Source organism: Primulina huaijiensis, chromosome 8 (genome assembly GCF_012295235.1).
Source record: "Primulina huaijiensis isolate GDHJ02 chromosome 8, ASM1229523v2, whole genome shotgun sequence".
NCBI lineage: Eukaryota > Viridiplantae > Streptophyta > Magnoliopsida > Lamiales > Gesneriaceae > Primulina > Primulina huaijiensis.
The window spans coordinates 15,534,537-15,550,789 of record NC_133313.1 but is presented as its reverse complement, the minus strand read 5'-3'; the positions used below and the strand labels follow the sequence as shown (position 1 = coordinate 15,550,789).

Genomic DNA, 16,253 nt, shown 5'->3' with positions numbered 1-16,253 from the left:
GACTGAAGGTGCACACGATCCGAGGACCAGCGCTTCTAGCTTTCCGCAATTATGTTTATGATTTATGTTAAAAAATTTTACGTTTATATTTACGCTTTTGAGTGTTTTTTTTTTAGAGAATTATAGTATGGACTGTATTTCTCAAATATATAGTTGGTTGTTTTAATTTTAAAATGGTTCTAAAATATTTTTATGCAAATGTGTATGATTCGACCGATGATATGTAAGGGTTAAAAAAAAAATTCTAGTACTTTTAAAGCAATAAAAAGGGCAGGACGTTTCAGTAAGTTTCATAGAGACATGTAGATGAGTCATAATACGGACGTCATCATCTTCATTCAATGTCACATACTTCTTCATAAGAGGGGCTAGATACTGCAAGGTCACATTTTGTGGAGAAATTTCCTCACATTTTCTTCCAAGATTGAGAAACAGCTCCATTACACTGAAGCCATCAGAAATTGAAATCATATAGAGGTCATATTTATACTCGCAGCTACCCAGAAATGATAAATTTGTTGATCCAGATCCAGATTCCATTTCTACAAGAAATCGAACACAAAGTTATGTTACATGAGTGGTTGAAAATTATAATGAAAAATACGATTGTTGGGTGGACGAGATTCATTGTAAGGAAATAGATTCCCAACTCACACCCATCAATTTGTCATGACAGTTTGCATTTATCTTATCCTACTTTCATTCAGAAATTATGCTCGAATTAACCATATATGTACTCAAATTAATACAATGAAGGCTGAAATTCATACAAAATATGCTGAAATTTACCATTTTTGTAAGAAAATACAGTCTGCATTTATAATGATGTGCAGAACCGAGAATCGTGGTTTTAAACAACAAGCCACTGTTGGAACTTGGCAAAATAGCTTCGATGTAATTACAACTTCAATATTTAATTAAACATTCCTTCTTCAATGTAAAGTTACAAAATAACAAGGTAATATTATTATCTATTCAAAATACCAACAAGCTACAGATACAAAATCACAAGATAATATTATCTACTCAAAATACCAACGCAACGATACGTGCTCATTTATCTTTACTGATATATTTATTGTTGGGTGGTCGAAAAAGTACATAATCGAACCGCCAAACACCCCTTGTAAGCATGTTTAAATGTACCTTATCAATTTCTGCAGTGGAATTTTGTTTTCTTATACTTTCTCGCTCAATCTCTGCAATGGAATCTTGAACCCTTGTTTTTTTCGACTTTCTTCGGCTTTCTCGCTCAATTTATGCACTGGAATCTTGATTACGCAAAAAAAGGGTTTTGTTTCTTCGAAAATCGGGGATGGAACAAGAAGCTTCAAGAGATTGTTTCTTTGAAAATAGGTGGGTTTCTTTGACGTGAGTTTAGGATTTGAGTCAAGATGGCTGCCTCCGATCAATGAAGAAGTGTGAAGCTGGCGTCTTCATCGTTTACTTTAGGAATGGAGGTTTTGGGACATGACAGACGAGAACAGGAAATAAATTAAAAGTCAAATCACTACAACAAAAATCCTATTTAACAACACATCAAAGACAACGGTTTTAACAAAAACCGTTGTCTTTTTACTTTTAACAACGGTTTTAACAAAAACCATTGTCGTAGCCTAAAAAAATCCGCTCAAAGACAACAGTTTCTTTAAAACCGTTGTCTTTGATATATCAACGACAACGGTTTTTAAAAACCGTTGTCTATGAGCGTTTTTTTTGGCCTACGACAACGTTTTTTAACAACCGTTGTCTATGAGCGTTTTTTTTTGGACTACGACAACGGTTTTTAAACTGTTGTCGTATTAACGTTTTTCTTCAAGCTACGACAACGGTTTGTAAAAAACTGTTGTCTTTGAACTGGTTTTCTACAAATTTTGTTGTCAATATTAGATTTTGCGACGGCCGAAGTAAAATCTGTCGCTAAAATTAGCGACGGTTATACTATACCATCGCTAATTTAAATATTGCGACGGTTTAAGTATACCCGTCGCTAAAATTTGCGACAGTTTTACCAGTTTTAAGTAAAACTGTCGCCGATGTAGATATAGCGACTATTTTCCAAAAACCGTCGCTACATTTAGCGACCGTTTTGGTAAACCGTCGCCGATCTATAATGAGCGACGGTTTATATTTAACCGTCGCTAAATAAAGCGACAGTTCTTATAAAAGCGTCGCTAATTTTAAATCGGCGACAGTTGAAAAAATAACTATCGCTAATTGCGACGATTTAATCAAAACTGTCGCAAACTGTCTATAAATATCCCAACCCTCAGTCCATTTTCTACCCTACCACTTCACAACACTTAAAATTTTTCTCCCTTACGCAATTTTAATTTCGTTCTTCTCTTTAAAGATTAATAAATTTTTACCACTTCACAACACTTAAAATTTTTCTCCCTTACACAATTTTAATTTCGTTTTTTTTTTAAAGTTTAATAAATTTTTAAAATCAAGAATATAATATTTTCGACTGAAATTTTTTTTATTTTACTGACAAAAATAGCGACGGAAAGCATAAAACACCGTCGCTAATATTAGCGACGAAATTTAATAAATACCGTCGCTAAATTTAGCGACGGTGAATAAAACCGTCGCTCTTTAGCGACTATTTTAATTACGACCGTCGCTAATTTTAGCGACGGGTAACGATGATTTCCGTCGCAAATTAATTTGCGACGGTTGTTTAAAAACCGTCGCAAATTGTAACTACAACAACACTCTAGAACCGTTGTCTTTTAGCGAATTCTTTAACCACATGACCTTTAACAACGGTTTTGTATACCTACGACAACGGTTTTTCACCGTCATCTTTAGACGTCTACGACAACGGTTTTTCACCGTTGTCTTTGAGCATACCCTTTAACCACAGGGCTTCTAACAACGGTTTTAAAAGGCCTACAACAACGGGGAAAAACCGTTTTCGTAGGCCTTTTTTCTTGTAGTGAATGTTTTAATGATAGGAAATTCCAAAATATAAACCATAAAATGGGTCAAGAGTGAGCCGGGGAGTAATTAAAAAAATAGATTGGAGGGAGGGACTGCAGGATAAAATTTTATGAATGGGGTACTGATCACAAATTCAGTGTTTTAATTAGGTATTTATCACCAATTTACTCTTTTTATTATCGCGCTATAAAAAAATAGATATTATAGATGTAATATTGATAAATTATACTATTAGCTAAATAATTTAAGTAATAAAATTATATTATTCTAAAGTTTGAGACTATTTGAGAACCAATAGTCAATCTATCATAAGATAATATAACCATTCTTGTCCTTCATAAATACCTCATATGAAGCTAAAAAAGAAGAAAATTGTAGCTCTCCTTCTTCCCGTCTTCATAGTTATAGCTTATATAATGAATTTTATCTTGTTGATAGACATAATAAAAGTATTTTTAGTAGCTAGTTTAGTTATTGTTCAAAAATACATTAAGAGCTTGGTTGTATGATGATAGTTCTAGGAGTGGAGTCTTATCGAAGTGCTTTATTTCATTTTATATTACTCATGTTTATTCCAAAACACTATTATTTTTAAGGTCGTGATCTGTTATTCATTCTATTGAAACTTATATTGTTGTCTATTCTTTGAATAAAAGTCAGAATATGGTAATTATAGGTAGTTTAACAAATGATTTGTTTAATTTAACGTGAGACTCACATCTTTTGGACGTCAATCAAGTTCTTAGTCTCATCTTCTATATTATCCATCGTTTCTTTCTACAAATTTTTTTCCTATTACTCAATTCTATAGCAGGTTAACCATACATTTTTTTTTTTTAGAGAACATGAAATTCATTTCCGACATATTTTGTTAATAATTTGTTAATTTACTAGCATACGATTAATGAATTTGACATTAAAAACAAAATGATGCCTTCACGAGTTTGTTTATATTTGAAGTGTTATAATTTTTTTTTTCATGGTGGTGGTTTTTAAAAGGAAAATGATGACGGTGGAAAATTGATAAATTAACGAACAAAGAAAATCTGAAAGCTATATCGAGGTTGAAATATGAAGTATGTGAATAAAAATGAGATTGAATTGAAATTTATTTATTTAACACATATTTGTGATTAGATTCTTGGCTCAATATATTTTAAATAGTTGTTTCACGTGAAAATGTGAAAGAAAATTCAAATTATTTGTGACAATCAATAATTTGAATTACAAAGTATTGAATTGGAGTTCCATAAGTATGGATTAATGTTTTCATAATTGGACTGATGATCAAACCGATCTATATTAAAATAATGGTTTAACCAGTCAGACCGAAAGATTGTTATTATATAAAATAATAATAATATAATAAATAATATATTTTATATTCTAAAGATCTTGAATTTGAATATAAATAATAAAACATATATTTACAGAAGTTTGAAAAATAAAATTAATTCTATTATTACAAAAATAATATTTTAAACAAAATTCAAAATATAAATAATCATATACAATATATATATAACCAAAAAATAAATTCTAAAAAAAATTTAAAAAAAGTGGACCGATCCAACTAATTTTTTTAATTGGTTCACCGGTTAAATGTTGATTTGACCAGGTCTTGACGGTTGGTATTGTCCATATCGGACCCATGACCGGATCTCGATCGAACCGACTGGTCTAGTTCTAAAAACACTGGTGTGATCCGGCAGTCCAAGATGACCAGAATCTTTTGCTGCTTCATTGATCTAGCAGCGAGCAAGTATATAGTTTTGCAGATGAGTCTGATTTGGCAGTTGTAAAGAATTCAACAACAAAAAAGACGTTCAAATATAACTGCATAACATTGCAATGAAAGTTTCATTTGAGATGCGAGTTTTAAAATCTACCAAGACTTTTTGTTCAGTAAGATGTGTAGATGATACTTGTAATTGGAAAGTGCGCGTAGCACGACAAAATGGGTCATCCCATTTTTTAAATACGAACTTGTAGCAATAAGTACACTTGTGACATAGCTAATAGAAGAAAGAGGCAGTGGAAAGCGAGCACGACTATAGTAGCAAATATGCTTGTAGAAAATTTCAGAGGGCGGCAAAAAAATTCCTTCGTTAAAATCAATAAGAACAATGATGCATAAAATGGGTGCTGAGATTAGGTATTTCAAAGCATGGAAGGGTAAGCACCTTGCTATATATCAACTGAGGGGAGATCCGGTTGAAAGTTTTAAATTACTTCCCGCATGCTTGTACATTTTTAAGCAAGTAAATTAAGGGTGGTCAACAACATATTTAAAAGTCAACTCAGATGATAGCTTCGAATACATGTTTTTGGCATACTGAGCATGTATTACATGATTTAAATATATGAGAAAAGTGATACCAGTCGATGGTTCACATTTGACAAGTAAATACGGAGGTATTTTACTTGTAGCAACGACACAAGATGGAAATCATTATCAATATCAGTTGTTGACTCAGAAAGTGAAGCATCACGAACATGATTTTTTTTAAAAGTTGCATGTCTTGGTACCAGATGATGATGAAATAATTTATATTTCTGGTAGACATAAAAGAATCATCAATGATCTTGCTGTAGTATACAAGCGAGCACGACATGGGCAGTGCATGTGGAACCTTGGACAAAACATCAAGACAAGACTGAAATCCAAAGTAGGTGGACTTGTGTTGTTTATGCGTACTGCTAATGCTTGCGGACATACCGATTTTATTGAATTGTATGATGAGATGAGGAACACTTATTCAGGTATCACAATATATCTCGAGGCCAACATCTATCAAGAAAAATGCGTTAGGGCATACTTTCATAGTTCACGGTATAATAGCATGACAAAAAATAGATATGAGTCAATTAATGCATAGTTGGAATTTGCACGTGAACTTCCAGTTATTGCTTTGTTGGATGCAATTCAAAATCTTATCACGTCATTGTTTAATAGTCACCGCAAAGCTGCTACTCGTTCTGTTAGTTCTCCCACATCGGTTGGATAAAATAACTGGGAGTTTCATATATGAACTTAGACAATTCTCCCCCATGAGCTAGCTTTTGGGGTTGAGTTAGGTCTAAGTCTCAATTTTAACATGGTATCAGAGCTCAGGTTCCACCGTTATGTGTTGGACTGTCTATAGTTAGGCCACTCGTTCTGCTCGTAGTTGGGTTATTTGTAAACTCCACGCTCCAGATGTTCATTTCTGGGAGTGAGGGGGTGTGTTTGTTGTACGACATCGGTTGGATAAAATACCTGGTAGTTGCATATATGGATTTGGATAATCCTCCCCATTTGAGCTAACTTTTGGGGTTGAGTTAAGTCCAAGTCTCAATTTTAACACCTTCAACACGACACCTTACTCCACGGGCTGAGAAAACTGTGCGACCAAGATTTATAGAGTCACAAAAAATGGAAGTTGTGCAAATGAATGCTTTTGAATATCACGTCACTTGAGTTGGTAATGATATAGTTGTGGATTTAAATAGAAAACATGTGGTCGAGATTTTTTACATTGATAGACTCCCGTGTACACGTGTTAATGAAGTATGGACCTTGACTCATACAGAAACAATTTACCATGTGCCCCAATCCAATGAGTGGAGCATACTTTCTGAAACAATTTCATTCCTGGATTTTCCCCTCTCCAATTCGTATGAGCCTTGGGACATGTATGCCTACTTTCCAATGTCTTGATTTGAAATGTAAGGCCACTAAAACGTCTGTCTTATTCGTTTTCTTAAATCGTACTAGAAATTTTTTTTTTTCACACTTCACTTAGCATTCGACCGAACCATAAAATATTTTTGACATCCTTTTAAAATATTAAATCCAACTAGTATTTGAAAATCAAAGAAATAGTCAAATTGTCTAGCATTTTACCAACCTATAAAGCAATAAATTTGAAAAGTATCATCCTCTCAAAACCCCTCAAAAGCATAAATAAAAAGTTTTAAAATCTTTTAACGTAAATCATAAGCTTAAAATCCTGAGTGCGGAAAAGTAGAAGCGCTGGTCCTCGGGTTATGTGCACCTCCAGTCCAGTCAAATCAGGCATCCAAGCCTCCCTCCATGTTATTATCATACCCACCTGCATCAATCACACCTAGTGAGTCTAAAGACTCAACACGTCATATTCTTGCTACCAAATAATACGTATAAAACCACATGCAACCGTGAAAAATATTTATACGTAAAAATAACGTTTCCATGTCATGAATGAACTTTAAAACATAAACATTTTTTTCGTGAACATTTTCGTGATGCATACGCTTTTTAAACATATTTTCATATCATCTTCAACATATTCATATACATATTATCATCAACATATACGTATTCTTTTTTCTTTTCGTTGAATTCAGATCGTTAATTGTGACTTTCGNAAAACAAGCATGCAACATATCTTTTAACGTTATCGTTTCCTCATAAAAATCCATAAATATTTTAAAAGAAACCTTTCAACATATAAAAATCCATAAATCTTTTAAATAAACATTTCAACATCATAAACATTTAAAATACGCATTTAAATCTCAAACATTTAAAATAAACATTTTAACATATTAAATCATAACCTTATAAAATAACATTTTGACATAATAAATCGTAAACATTTAAAATCCATGTCATAAAAATTCATAAACATTTGAAATAATCATATTAGCACATAAAACAGCATTCTTGGCACTGCCATGACGTTTACTAATTTCTATGTGTGAAAAGACTGTTTTACCCCTGGACGTANCGAGGACTTTTAAATTAATCTTTAAATGTGACGTATTAATGCGTTTTAATCCCGAATTAAACCAAACCTTAATATAAAATTCCCAAATTCAAAACTTAGACTTATAATAATTATTTAAGCTTAAACCTAATTTTTCATAATTTTATGAAGCTTAAAACTATGCGTTTTAATTAACTCGTTAATTAACGTTTCGTGCGGCGATTAAATCCCGAATAAATCCAAAACTCGTTATTTTGATCCCAAATTTTTAAAATAACCTTTTTATGATTTATTCTACCCTTCCAAATCATGAGCCACACCCGTGGACCCATGGATTCATTTTTTAGTTCTTAAAACTCGTTTTTGACCCTTAACCAAACACACCGAGCCATCTCCTAATTTACTCGAGCCACGCCCGAGCCACCTTGAACCAAAACCTAGCCAACTCATCTAGGGACCCTACTGACAAAGCCCAGCCCGAAACACAAGCCCTGGCCCGTTCAAAACCTACTGAAACTGAACCCCATAATCTGCATGTTTCATATGTGTCTCATACCACCTCACCAAGTCTCCTAGCCAACTAGGACTCCTCTAGCCACCTAACCAACGATCAACTAGGACCCTCACCGACCCTGGGCCACGCCCAGACCAAGCCCAGACCAGCCCAAGCCCTGGACACGAGCACCGACCCATCTGCACAAGACAGCAGCCTCGCGTCCACTTTGATTCCTCACGGTTCCCTCCTTTTTCTTCGAGCCAGCAGCAAGCCAGCCGCACCAGGCCCTAGCCCAACCCCTGATCATGACCCTAGGACCCTGATGAACCTACCCTGAGCCACCTAGCCCCAGCAGCAACCCCGCCTTGGCTGCTGTCACAGATCACGCACACAATTTTGGGGGAGAGTCCCGCATCACGTGGACTCTTCCCCAGCCCATGGCTCGAGCCACCCTCGAGTCCCAACCTTCCTTACCCCTCTGGAACAGCCTGAACCACAGCCTAGACTTCCTAGTCCAGCCCTCTCTCGAGCCACCCTCACAAATCTCTCGGTCACCCTCAAGTATGCCTCGGAAGAGCCCTTTCACGTGGGGACTCTTCCCCAGCCCCTTAGCGCAAGCCCTGGCCATGCAAGGGACCTTTCTAGGACCTAACCACATCCCAACCGAACTCTCCTCAAGACCAGGTCGAGCCCCTAAGCCCCATGCAAGGAAATCGAACCCATGAAGACAACACAACTCTCGGCCCTTCTTTCTGGTTTCAGCCCACGATTCCAGCTTGATCTAATCTTGTGTGCAGCTTATTTGTGTGATTAGGACTCTTNATGGCGTGCCTTTGCGTATTTTACGCACGAGAAACCGTTGGCGATTGAAGAACGGCGACGAACGACCTTGGCTTGAAATTCTCTTGAAACCTTCAACTTTTTCCTTCAAATATGGTGTGTGTGTGCCGTGACTTTGGAAAATTTTGGTGTGTGCACGAAGCCAAAAGTGGCGTGTGATTTGTGGTGTAGGGTTTTAGGTGTGTTTTATACAATATATACTAATTAAACACTAATCAAGGCTTTAGGCCTATTAAGCCAACAATTAGGCCCATTAGTCATAATTAGGATTTAATTAAAATATTAAAATAGTTTTGGTAAAAATAAGTTTGTGAATTTAATAGCCGGGTTGCTAAAAAAGTTCGTATTTTTGTTGAAAATCCTTCACCGATAAAAATTACGTCCAGGCGTATAACATCACCTAAAAACCCCATATTTTCAAAAAAATAATAAAAAGCATCACCCATATTTTAAATAATTAAAAACAATTATTTAATAAAAATATTTTCTATTTTTCAGCCATCGGTCTCCGTTCCTCAATCGCAACTCGAATAACCTTTAAAATACAGCTTTATGCATAATGACAATAAAATCATATTTAACATATAATCATGCATGTCACATAATCAATTAAACAATTAAAATCAAATAATTAGCCATTTTTCAGAATTCCTAGATTTGCATGCAGTTGGATTACGTTGTCTTAATTTTGGACCTTACATCCACCCATCACTATAGAGGCATGAAACCTCCAACCACACGTCTCCTTACACTCGGTTGTGATTCATCAGTCAGAACATCGGTATATTGCTTGGCATCTTTAAATCTCAGTCCTACAACCCATTTAAAATCACTCATGTCTTGGCCCTCTCTAAAGATTGGATGTCTAGGACCTTTCTCATTCGAGCATTAATGAATTAGAATATCATCCTCACCATCCCACCAACCACCCGTATCACCCTGCTCGTTAGTACTGGTATCTCCCAGGTCCTCACTATTGCCTTCACCCAACACATCACCATCATCCAATAACAAATCATTGGGAACATCATATTCTTCTCCATCTTCTCTTGATCAGATGAGTCATCAAATTCACTACAATCTCTTAGATTAAACTTGATTTGCTATAGAACATCTTTGGATTGTAGTGTCAGGCACCATGTCATGTTGTGCATCGACACTTGTACCTACTTGACTTGTATCAGGCGGTGATTCGTCATTAGTGTGTTCAACACGCTCACTATGCTCAGGTTGGGATGCATCATTTCCATCTATGTCATTCGCCTGTGAGGGACCTCCCTCTCTCTCTCTCTCTTCAATCCACAATGTAAAGTTCTTTTCATTCTTATAATGGTGTTATAGTAACTCAATCTCAACATCTGACTTAATTTCTATTAGCCTTTCTCTGATAACCATTTGTGGGATCCTAAACATAAACCTTACACATACATTATTCACACCACAGAGCTAGCCTATAGATTTCAAATAATTCATCCAAATTCAAAGTATCTAGACTAACCCTCTTAAATGGTGCATATCCCCCCCATATCATGCAAGTTAGGTTCAGCCTCAAACCTACCACCGTACAAACATCCAAATCTAAACAAACATCCATGCATTAGCACTTACCAGGCAACAAAGAAACGAAGGAACGGAGACTACGGGTGAGCTCATGCCCTGTGAATTTATGTCATCTTCAAGTCTGTCAATATCTTCATTTTAATGTCATACATAAATTAAATAATAGTCCAGGGAAATGTAGTAAAATCTCAACCACTTTGACCGTGTATTTGGTCCTGAGCTGTAACATCCGAAAAACCAACCAACGTAAACCACATGCATGCAAAATTGTTTTAATTGCTTAATCGTTTTATTTAATTGTTTTTAAACTCTTGCATGATATTTATTATATGATTAAATATATGATTGCATGATTAAATGATTATGCGACATGTTTTCATGAAATTCCCGAATATCGATTATAGGCAGGGGAAAGGAGACCGGGGACGACCAAGACAAGAATATGTATTTTTATTTAAAAAATGGCAAGGCTTCTTAATACGATTAAAAATGATTTAATTTTTCTAAAAATGTTAGAGTTCAAATTATTTTACGAGTCGAGCTCGATTTTTCTCGGGAAACCGGTTTTGGACAAATAAAGAGTTTTAAAAGATCAAAAATATTATTTTATGGAAATTAATTTATAAACTTTTATTATTAAATTAATTTAAGTGTTATTGGGCCCAATTTAATTAATTTAAGTAGGTCCAATTACCCTTAAGCATACAAGCCCAAAACCAAAGCCTGTTTAATTTGTTAATTAAATCTATAAATAATAAATTAGGTCTTCTAAACCTTATTTTTCACACACCATCAGCCGTGAACACCTTGCACACACTCACAAGTATTTTCAAAAATTTGGGAAGGAGAGAAGCTTGTGTTCTTCGTCGTCCGGTCGTCCAACGTCGCACCCTCGACAAAGATCGTATATTCGAGCGTTATAAACGCAAAGGCACGTTTCCTAAACTCTTTTAACATCATACAAATCATAATATGCTTGATTTAATTGTTTATGAATGAAAAATATGATTGTTCGATTATTTTTACGGTAGATCGTATAATTTCAAAAGCGCGACTATTTTATGTTTATTTGAAAAATGTTTTGAATCCAACGGACACGCTGCCAACACATGTTAAATTATGATTGAAATATGGCCAAAATATGACAGAATAATAGGAATTAACAAGATGGAATAACCGAGTGAAATTAAGAAGGGCCGTGAGTTTCTTTGTGAAGGTTTGTGTACTTGTGTGGTTCAAGTGGCTCGTTACTTTGCATGGTCCCTTGGGGCTTGTCCAGGGCTGGCTGGGGCTTGAGGAGGGTCAGGGGTGAAGGCTGGGTAGAGTCCTAGTGGGCTAGGGCTCGCGCAGCAGGGCATGGGAGGAGTCCACGCTGGATGGGCCTCTTCTCGAGAGGTTATCTAGTGCAAGAGGGAGTTACAGAGGGTGGCTCGGTTTGGGGCTGGGCTAGGTGGTCCATCAGGGTCTTAGAGTGATGGGCAACGGCTGGGCTCGCTGCTAGCTCGAGAAGACGTGGGAGAACATGGAGGTGCGCGGGTTGCTGCTGCGCGTTGAGGCTGGTCGCGTGGCTTGCTACGTGGGGTAGGGGCTTGGTGGTGGTCCAGGTAGGTCCTATAGGGTCTAAGGATGATGGTAAAAAGCTGGGACAGTGGCTGGGCTGGCCGCTGGTTCGTGAGAGCGTGAAGGGCAGTAGCGCGCGGGAGTGTTGTTCTTGGTTCAGAAGCTTTGTGCGTGGGTTATAGGGTAAGGGCTGGTCTGGGACGAGGCTGGGCATGGTTTAGGGTCAATAAGGGTCGATAGGGGTCGATGGTTTAACAGCTGGAAGAGTCCTAGTTGGGTTAAGAGTCCTAGAGATGCAAGGAGTCTCACCCTCACACACGTGCAGAAATTGGTCTTCTTTCCAGGAGAGCTTGATCGACTTAGGGGCTGGTTTTAGGGGCTAGGCTTGGTCAGTAGGGTGCCTAGGTGGTTTGGCTCGGGTTTGGCTCGATGTGGCTTGGGCATGGCTCTAGTATTTTAGGAGATGACTCGGTGTGTCCTCATATATGTCAATTTCAAAAATTAAAGAACAAAAATTGAATCCATGGGTCCACGGGTGTGGCTCATGACTTAGAAGGGTAGAATAAATACTAAAAATATTATGTTTAAAATTTGGGATCAAAATAATGAGTTTTGGATTTTTTCGGGATTTAATCGCCTCACGAAACGCTAATTTAAAAATTAATTTAAAAGCCTAGTTTTAAGCTTTATAAAATTATGAAAAATTATATTTAAGCTTAAATAATTATTTAGAATAATCTTATTTCATTAAAAGTGAGCAAAAGATAAATTCGAGAATTTTTACGTCCAATAGCAAAACGATCTTTTTACACTTAGGAAAATACGAAAACGCTTGGCACGTCCCGAAAGATCATAAAGCATGTTAAATGATATTATATGATTTAAAATGATGATTTTGATGATAATATTTATTTTTACGATTTATGGTTAAGCTGTGCAATTTTTACTGTTTAAAATGCTATTTTTGGAAAGTTATGTTATTTTATGATTTTAAAAGAAAAGGAAAAATATTTTGAAGGATGTGAATTGACTGTGACAAATGATATGATATATGATTTTGTGGAGATGACGTGAGGGTCAAAACCAAGAGAGAACTCATATTCGGGCCAAGGCTCCAGAGGGACCCCGTTTACGGGCCAAGGCCCACGAGGCATCCCGTCTATGGGAAAAGGCCCCCGAGAGATCCCGACGATCGTATTTCTACGGTGGAGTCTATTGCATACCCCCATGGACCATATGGAGCCAAGACCGCAATCGACCGAAGGATAAAAGCCAGTCACTTTCAAGGATCAAACTTTATCCAAAATGATAAATGGTTGAAAGCTTATGATTAAAATGATTTTATGATATATGATTTATGATGATTATTAAAATTATTGTTAAAATGATTTGTTTATGCTTAAAGCTTATTTTAAATTATTTTTAAAGGATTTATTTATGCTTAAAGTTATTTTAAAATGATTTTACGATTTATGATTTAATTATGTTTAATTGATTTTTAAATGATTTTAAATGATTTATTTATTTTCAAAAGCTATTTTAAATAAAAATATGATTTTTAAATGCATGTAAGTGTATATGAATTATTTGCTATTTATGTTTAGAGCGTGCTGAGTCTTTAGACTCACTAGGTTTGTATGATGCAGGATTTGATGATTTTTGAGGCGGTGACGATTGAGTCGATCGAGTGCAGCAGTACACACCCGAGGACCGTTATGTTTCCGCACTAGCTAGAAAGATTTATGATTTAAAAATTTATGTTAAGGATTTTATTTAGAGATATTTTTATGCTTTATTTTTATTGTTAGTTGATCTTTTCAAATGTCAATTTAGAAGTTTGGTTAGTCGATGCTTTAGGATTTTATTTTATGAACTTGAGATTTAAATTGTTAAATTATTATGATCCATGGTTATGTTAAATTATTTTATTTAGAAATTTAGAATTTATGATTTAAGATTAAAAAAAAAATCGAGGTCGTTTTATGAGCACTATGCAAATTTTATAAAAAAATCAAGGGTTGAGCCGCCTATTAAATTTTCATGAAGTGATTAGTGCAATAAAAACTCCTCAATAAAATATAGTGAAATTTGCGTACAAGATGTGGAAAAAAATTGTGCTCTATCATACAAAGATTTAAGAATAAAATTTAAAAATTTCTCTTTGGGTCTATCTTTTACTTGGATTTCATGTGTCGAAATTAAAATTTTGATCATTGAATTCCAATATCAGGATATTGCTCTTATATTAACAAGAACTCAACCCGATTATACAAAATTTGAGTTACATTGGCTCATAGAATCAATTTTAGTCAATAATTTGGTGTAAAATTTTTTTGGATAACTGTTTATTAACATGTTAATTAAAAATTATTTGTTTAGGAACTGAGAGACAGGCACAGGGACAGAAGGATTAAAATTTTGAACAAACCTTGCTGTCTGTCTCTCTTAATTCAACGCAAAAAATATTATTTGATCATTTCGTTTTGGCCACGAACAATGCTAAAATGATATATGCTCAGTGAAAATCAAGACGCAACTATACAAGAATCGGATGCCTCCAATGGCCAAAAAAACAAGGCACAAACCGACAAGGAAATCAGCAGATTTGGTCAAAACCAAAAGAATATCTGCATGCATAAAAGTATAATCCTCTTCCAATAATCATTTTATTAATAATATCCCTATGATTTGTTCCGACCAATATATATATAAGATTGTTAATCCTTCGTATGTTAACATATATATACGCATTCTTGATCAGTCGTCATGAAGTTTTGGAAGATTTTGAGAAATCTAATCAACCAGACGTTGCCTGATTGGCAGGACAAGTTTTTATCCTACAAAGAATTGAAGCAGCATCTGAATCTCAAGTATCTCAGTAAGGAAAACAACATTCTTGGAAAGGAGAGGCCAAACAAGCAGTCCCGAATGAGCCGCGAGCACGCTAGGCAGACGCCGGAAGCCATAAATGAGTTTACGAATCTTCTGCATGCGGAGATCAACAAGTTTAACAAATTTGTGATGAACAAAGAGGAAATGTACATTATCAGATTTCAGGTATACATACATATATATACATGGGTGTAGTTAGGATTTTAAAATAGGGGGAGTTGGCCGGATATGAAAATTTTAAGCACTTTTTAATATGTTTTTATTTGATTTTTCTTACAATATAAAAAATAAATTTCTCATTTGAATTGCAAATATTTTACAAATACTCTCTATCTTTAACTGAAATAATGTAATATTTTTTTTTGACTTTTTAATTCACCTATAAATACAAAATTTAATCAATATTTTATTTTACCTATAAACAAAATATTGATGAGAAAAAAATACTCAAATATTACAGGATTGACNATATATACCATCATGGGTTTTTATGGTGATCAGAATTAATATAGCTATGATCATCAGATGCTGAAAGACAATGTCGTCAAGGTCCAGTGTTCGACGGTGGAGCTGATGAAAATAGGTAGGAGGATGGTGGATTTTCATGGTGAGATGATTCTGTTTGAGAATTACAGTGCTCTATACTACGTAGGACTGGTGAAGAACTTGAAGAAGCACGACAAGAGAAGCAGCGAGGATCATAGGATTCGACCGGCTTTCGTCCCAATAATCGTGCAACAACCATTCCTGAGGACGGAGATGATAAAAGATTTGGTCAAGAAATGTGAGTCGATAATCATTTACCACATCTTCTTAGCTCACCAACACCAGGAACCAACCTCGAGTATGCGCAGAGAGCATGGCGGCTATGTAGAAGATATCTCGGATGAAGAGCTTGGTGAGATAGAAAACATGTACTTGAGGCTTACTGAAACGTCTGTCCTTTTTATTGCTTAAAAAGTACTAGAATTTTTTTTAAACTCAATTTTCGGCCATATACATATACTACATAAAAATATTTTTATAAAATATTTTACTCATTAAATAAAACATCAACCAACTAGTATTTTAAAAATCAAGTGAAATACACATAACATAAAATCATCAAATGTTTTACCAAACCTAAAAAACAATAAATTTTAAAAGTATAGCATATACTAAACCTCTCAAAATCTCTCAAAAACATAAATAAATAGTCTTAAAATCTTTAACGTGAATCATGAATCATA

General features: G+C 35.1%; 1 protein-coding gene across 1 annotated transcript; it reads left to right on the top strand.

Annotated features, from left to right (window-relative positions):
- The first annotated feature begins 14,898 nt into the window (after positions 1 to 14,898).
- On the top strand, positions 14,899 to 15,981 carry LOC140982105 (SPX domain-containing protein 1-like). The gene is made up of 2 exons (XM_073448521.1): positions 14,899 to 15,189; positions 15,550 to 15,981. The coding sequence occupies exons 1-2, from the start codon at positions 14,899 to 14,901 to the stop codon at positions 15,979 to 15,981; spliced, it is 723 nt and encodes a 240-aa protein (XP_073304622.1).
- Positions 15,982 to 16,253: the final 272 nt, after the last annotated feature.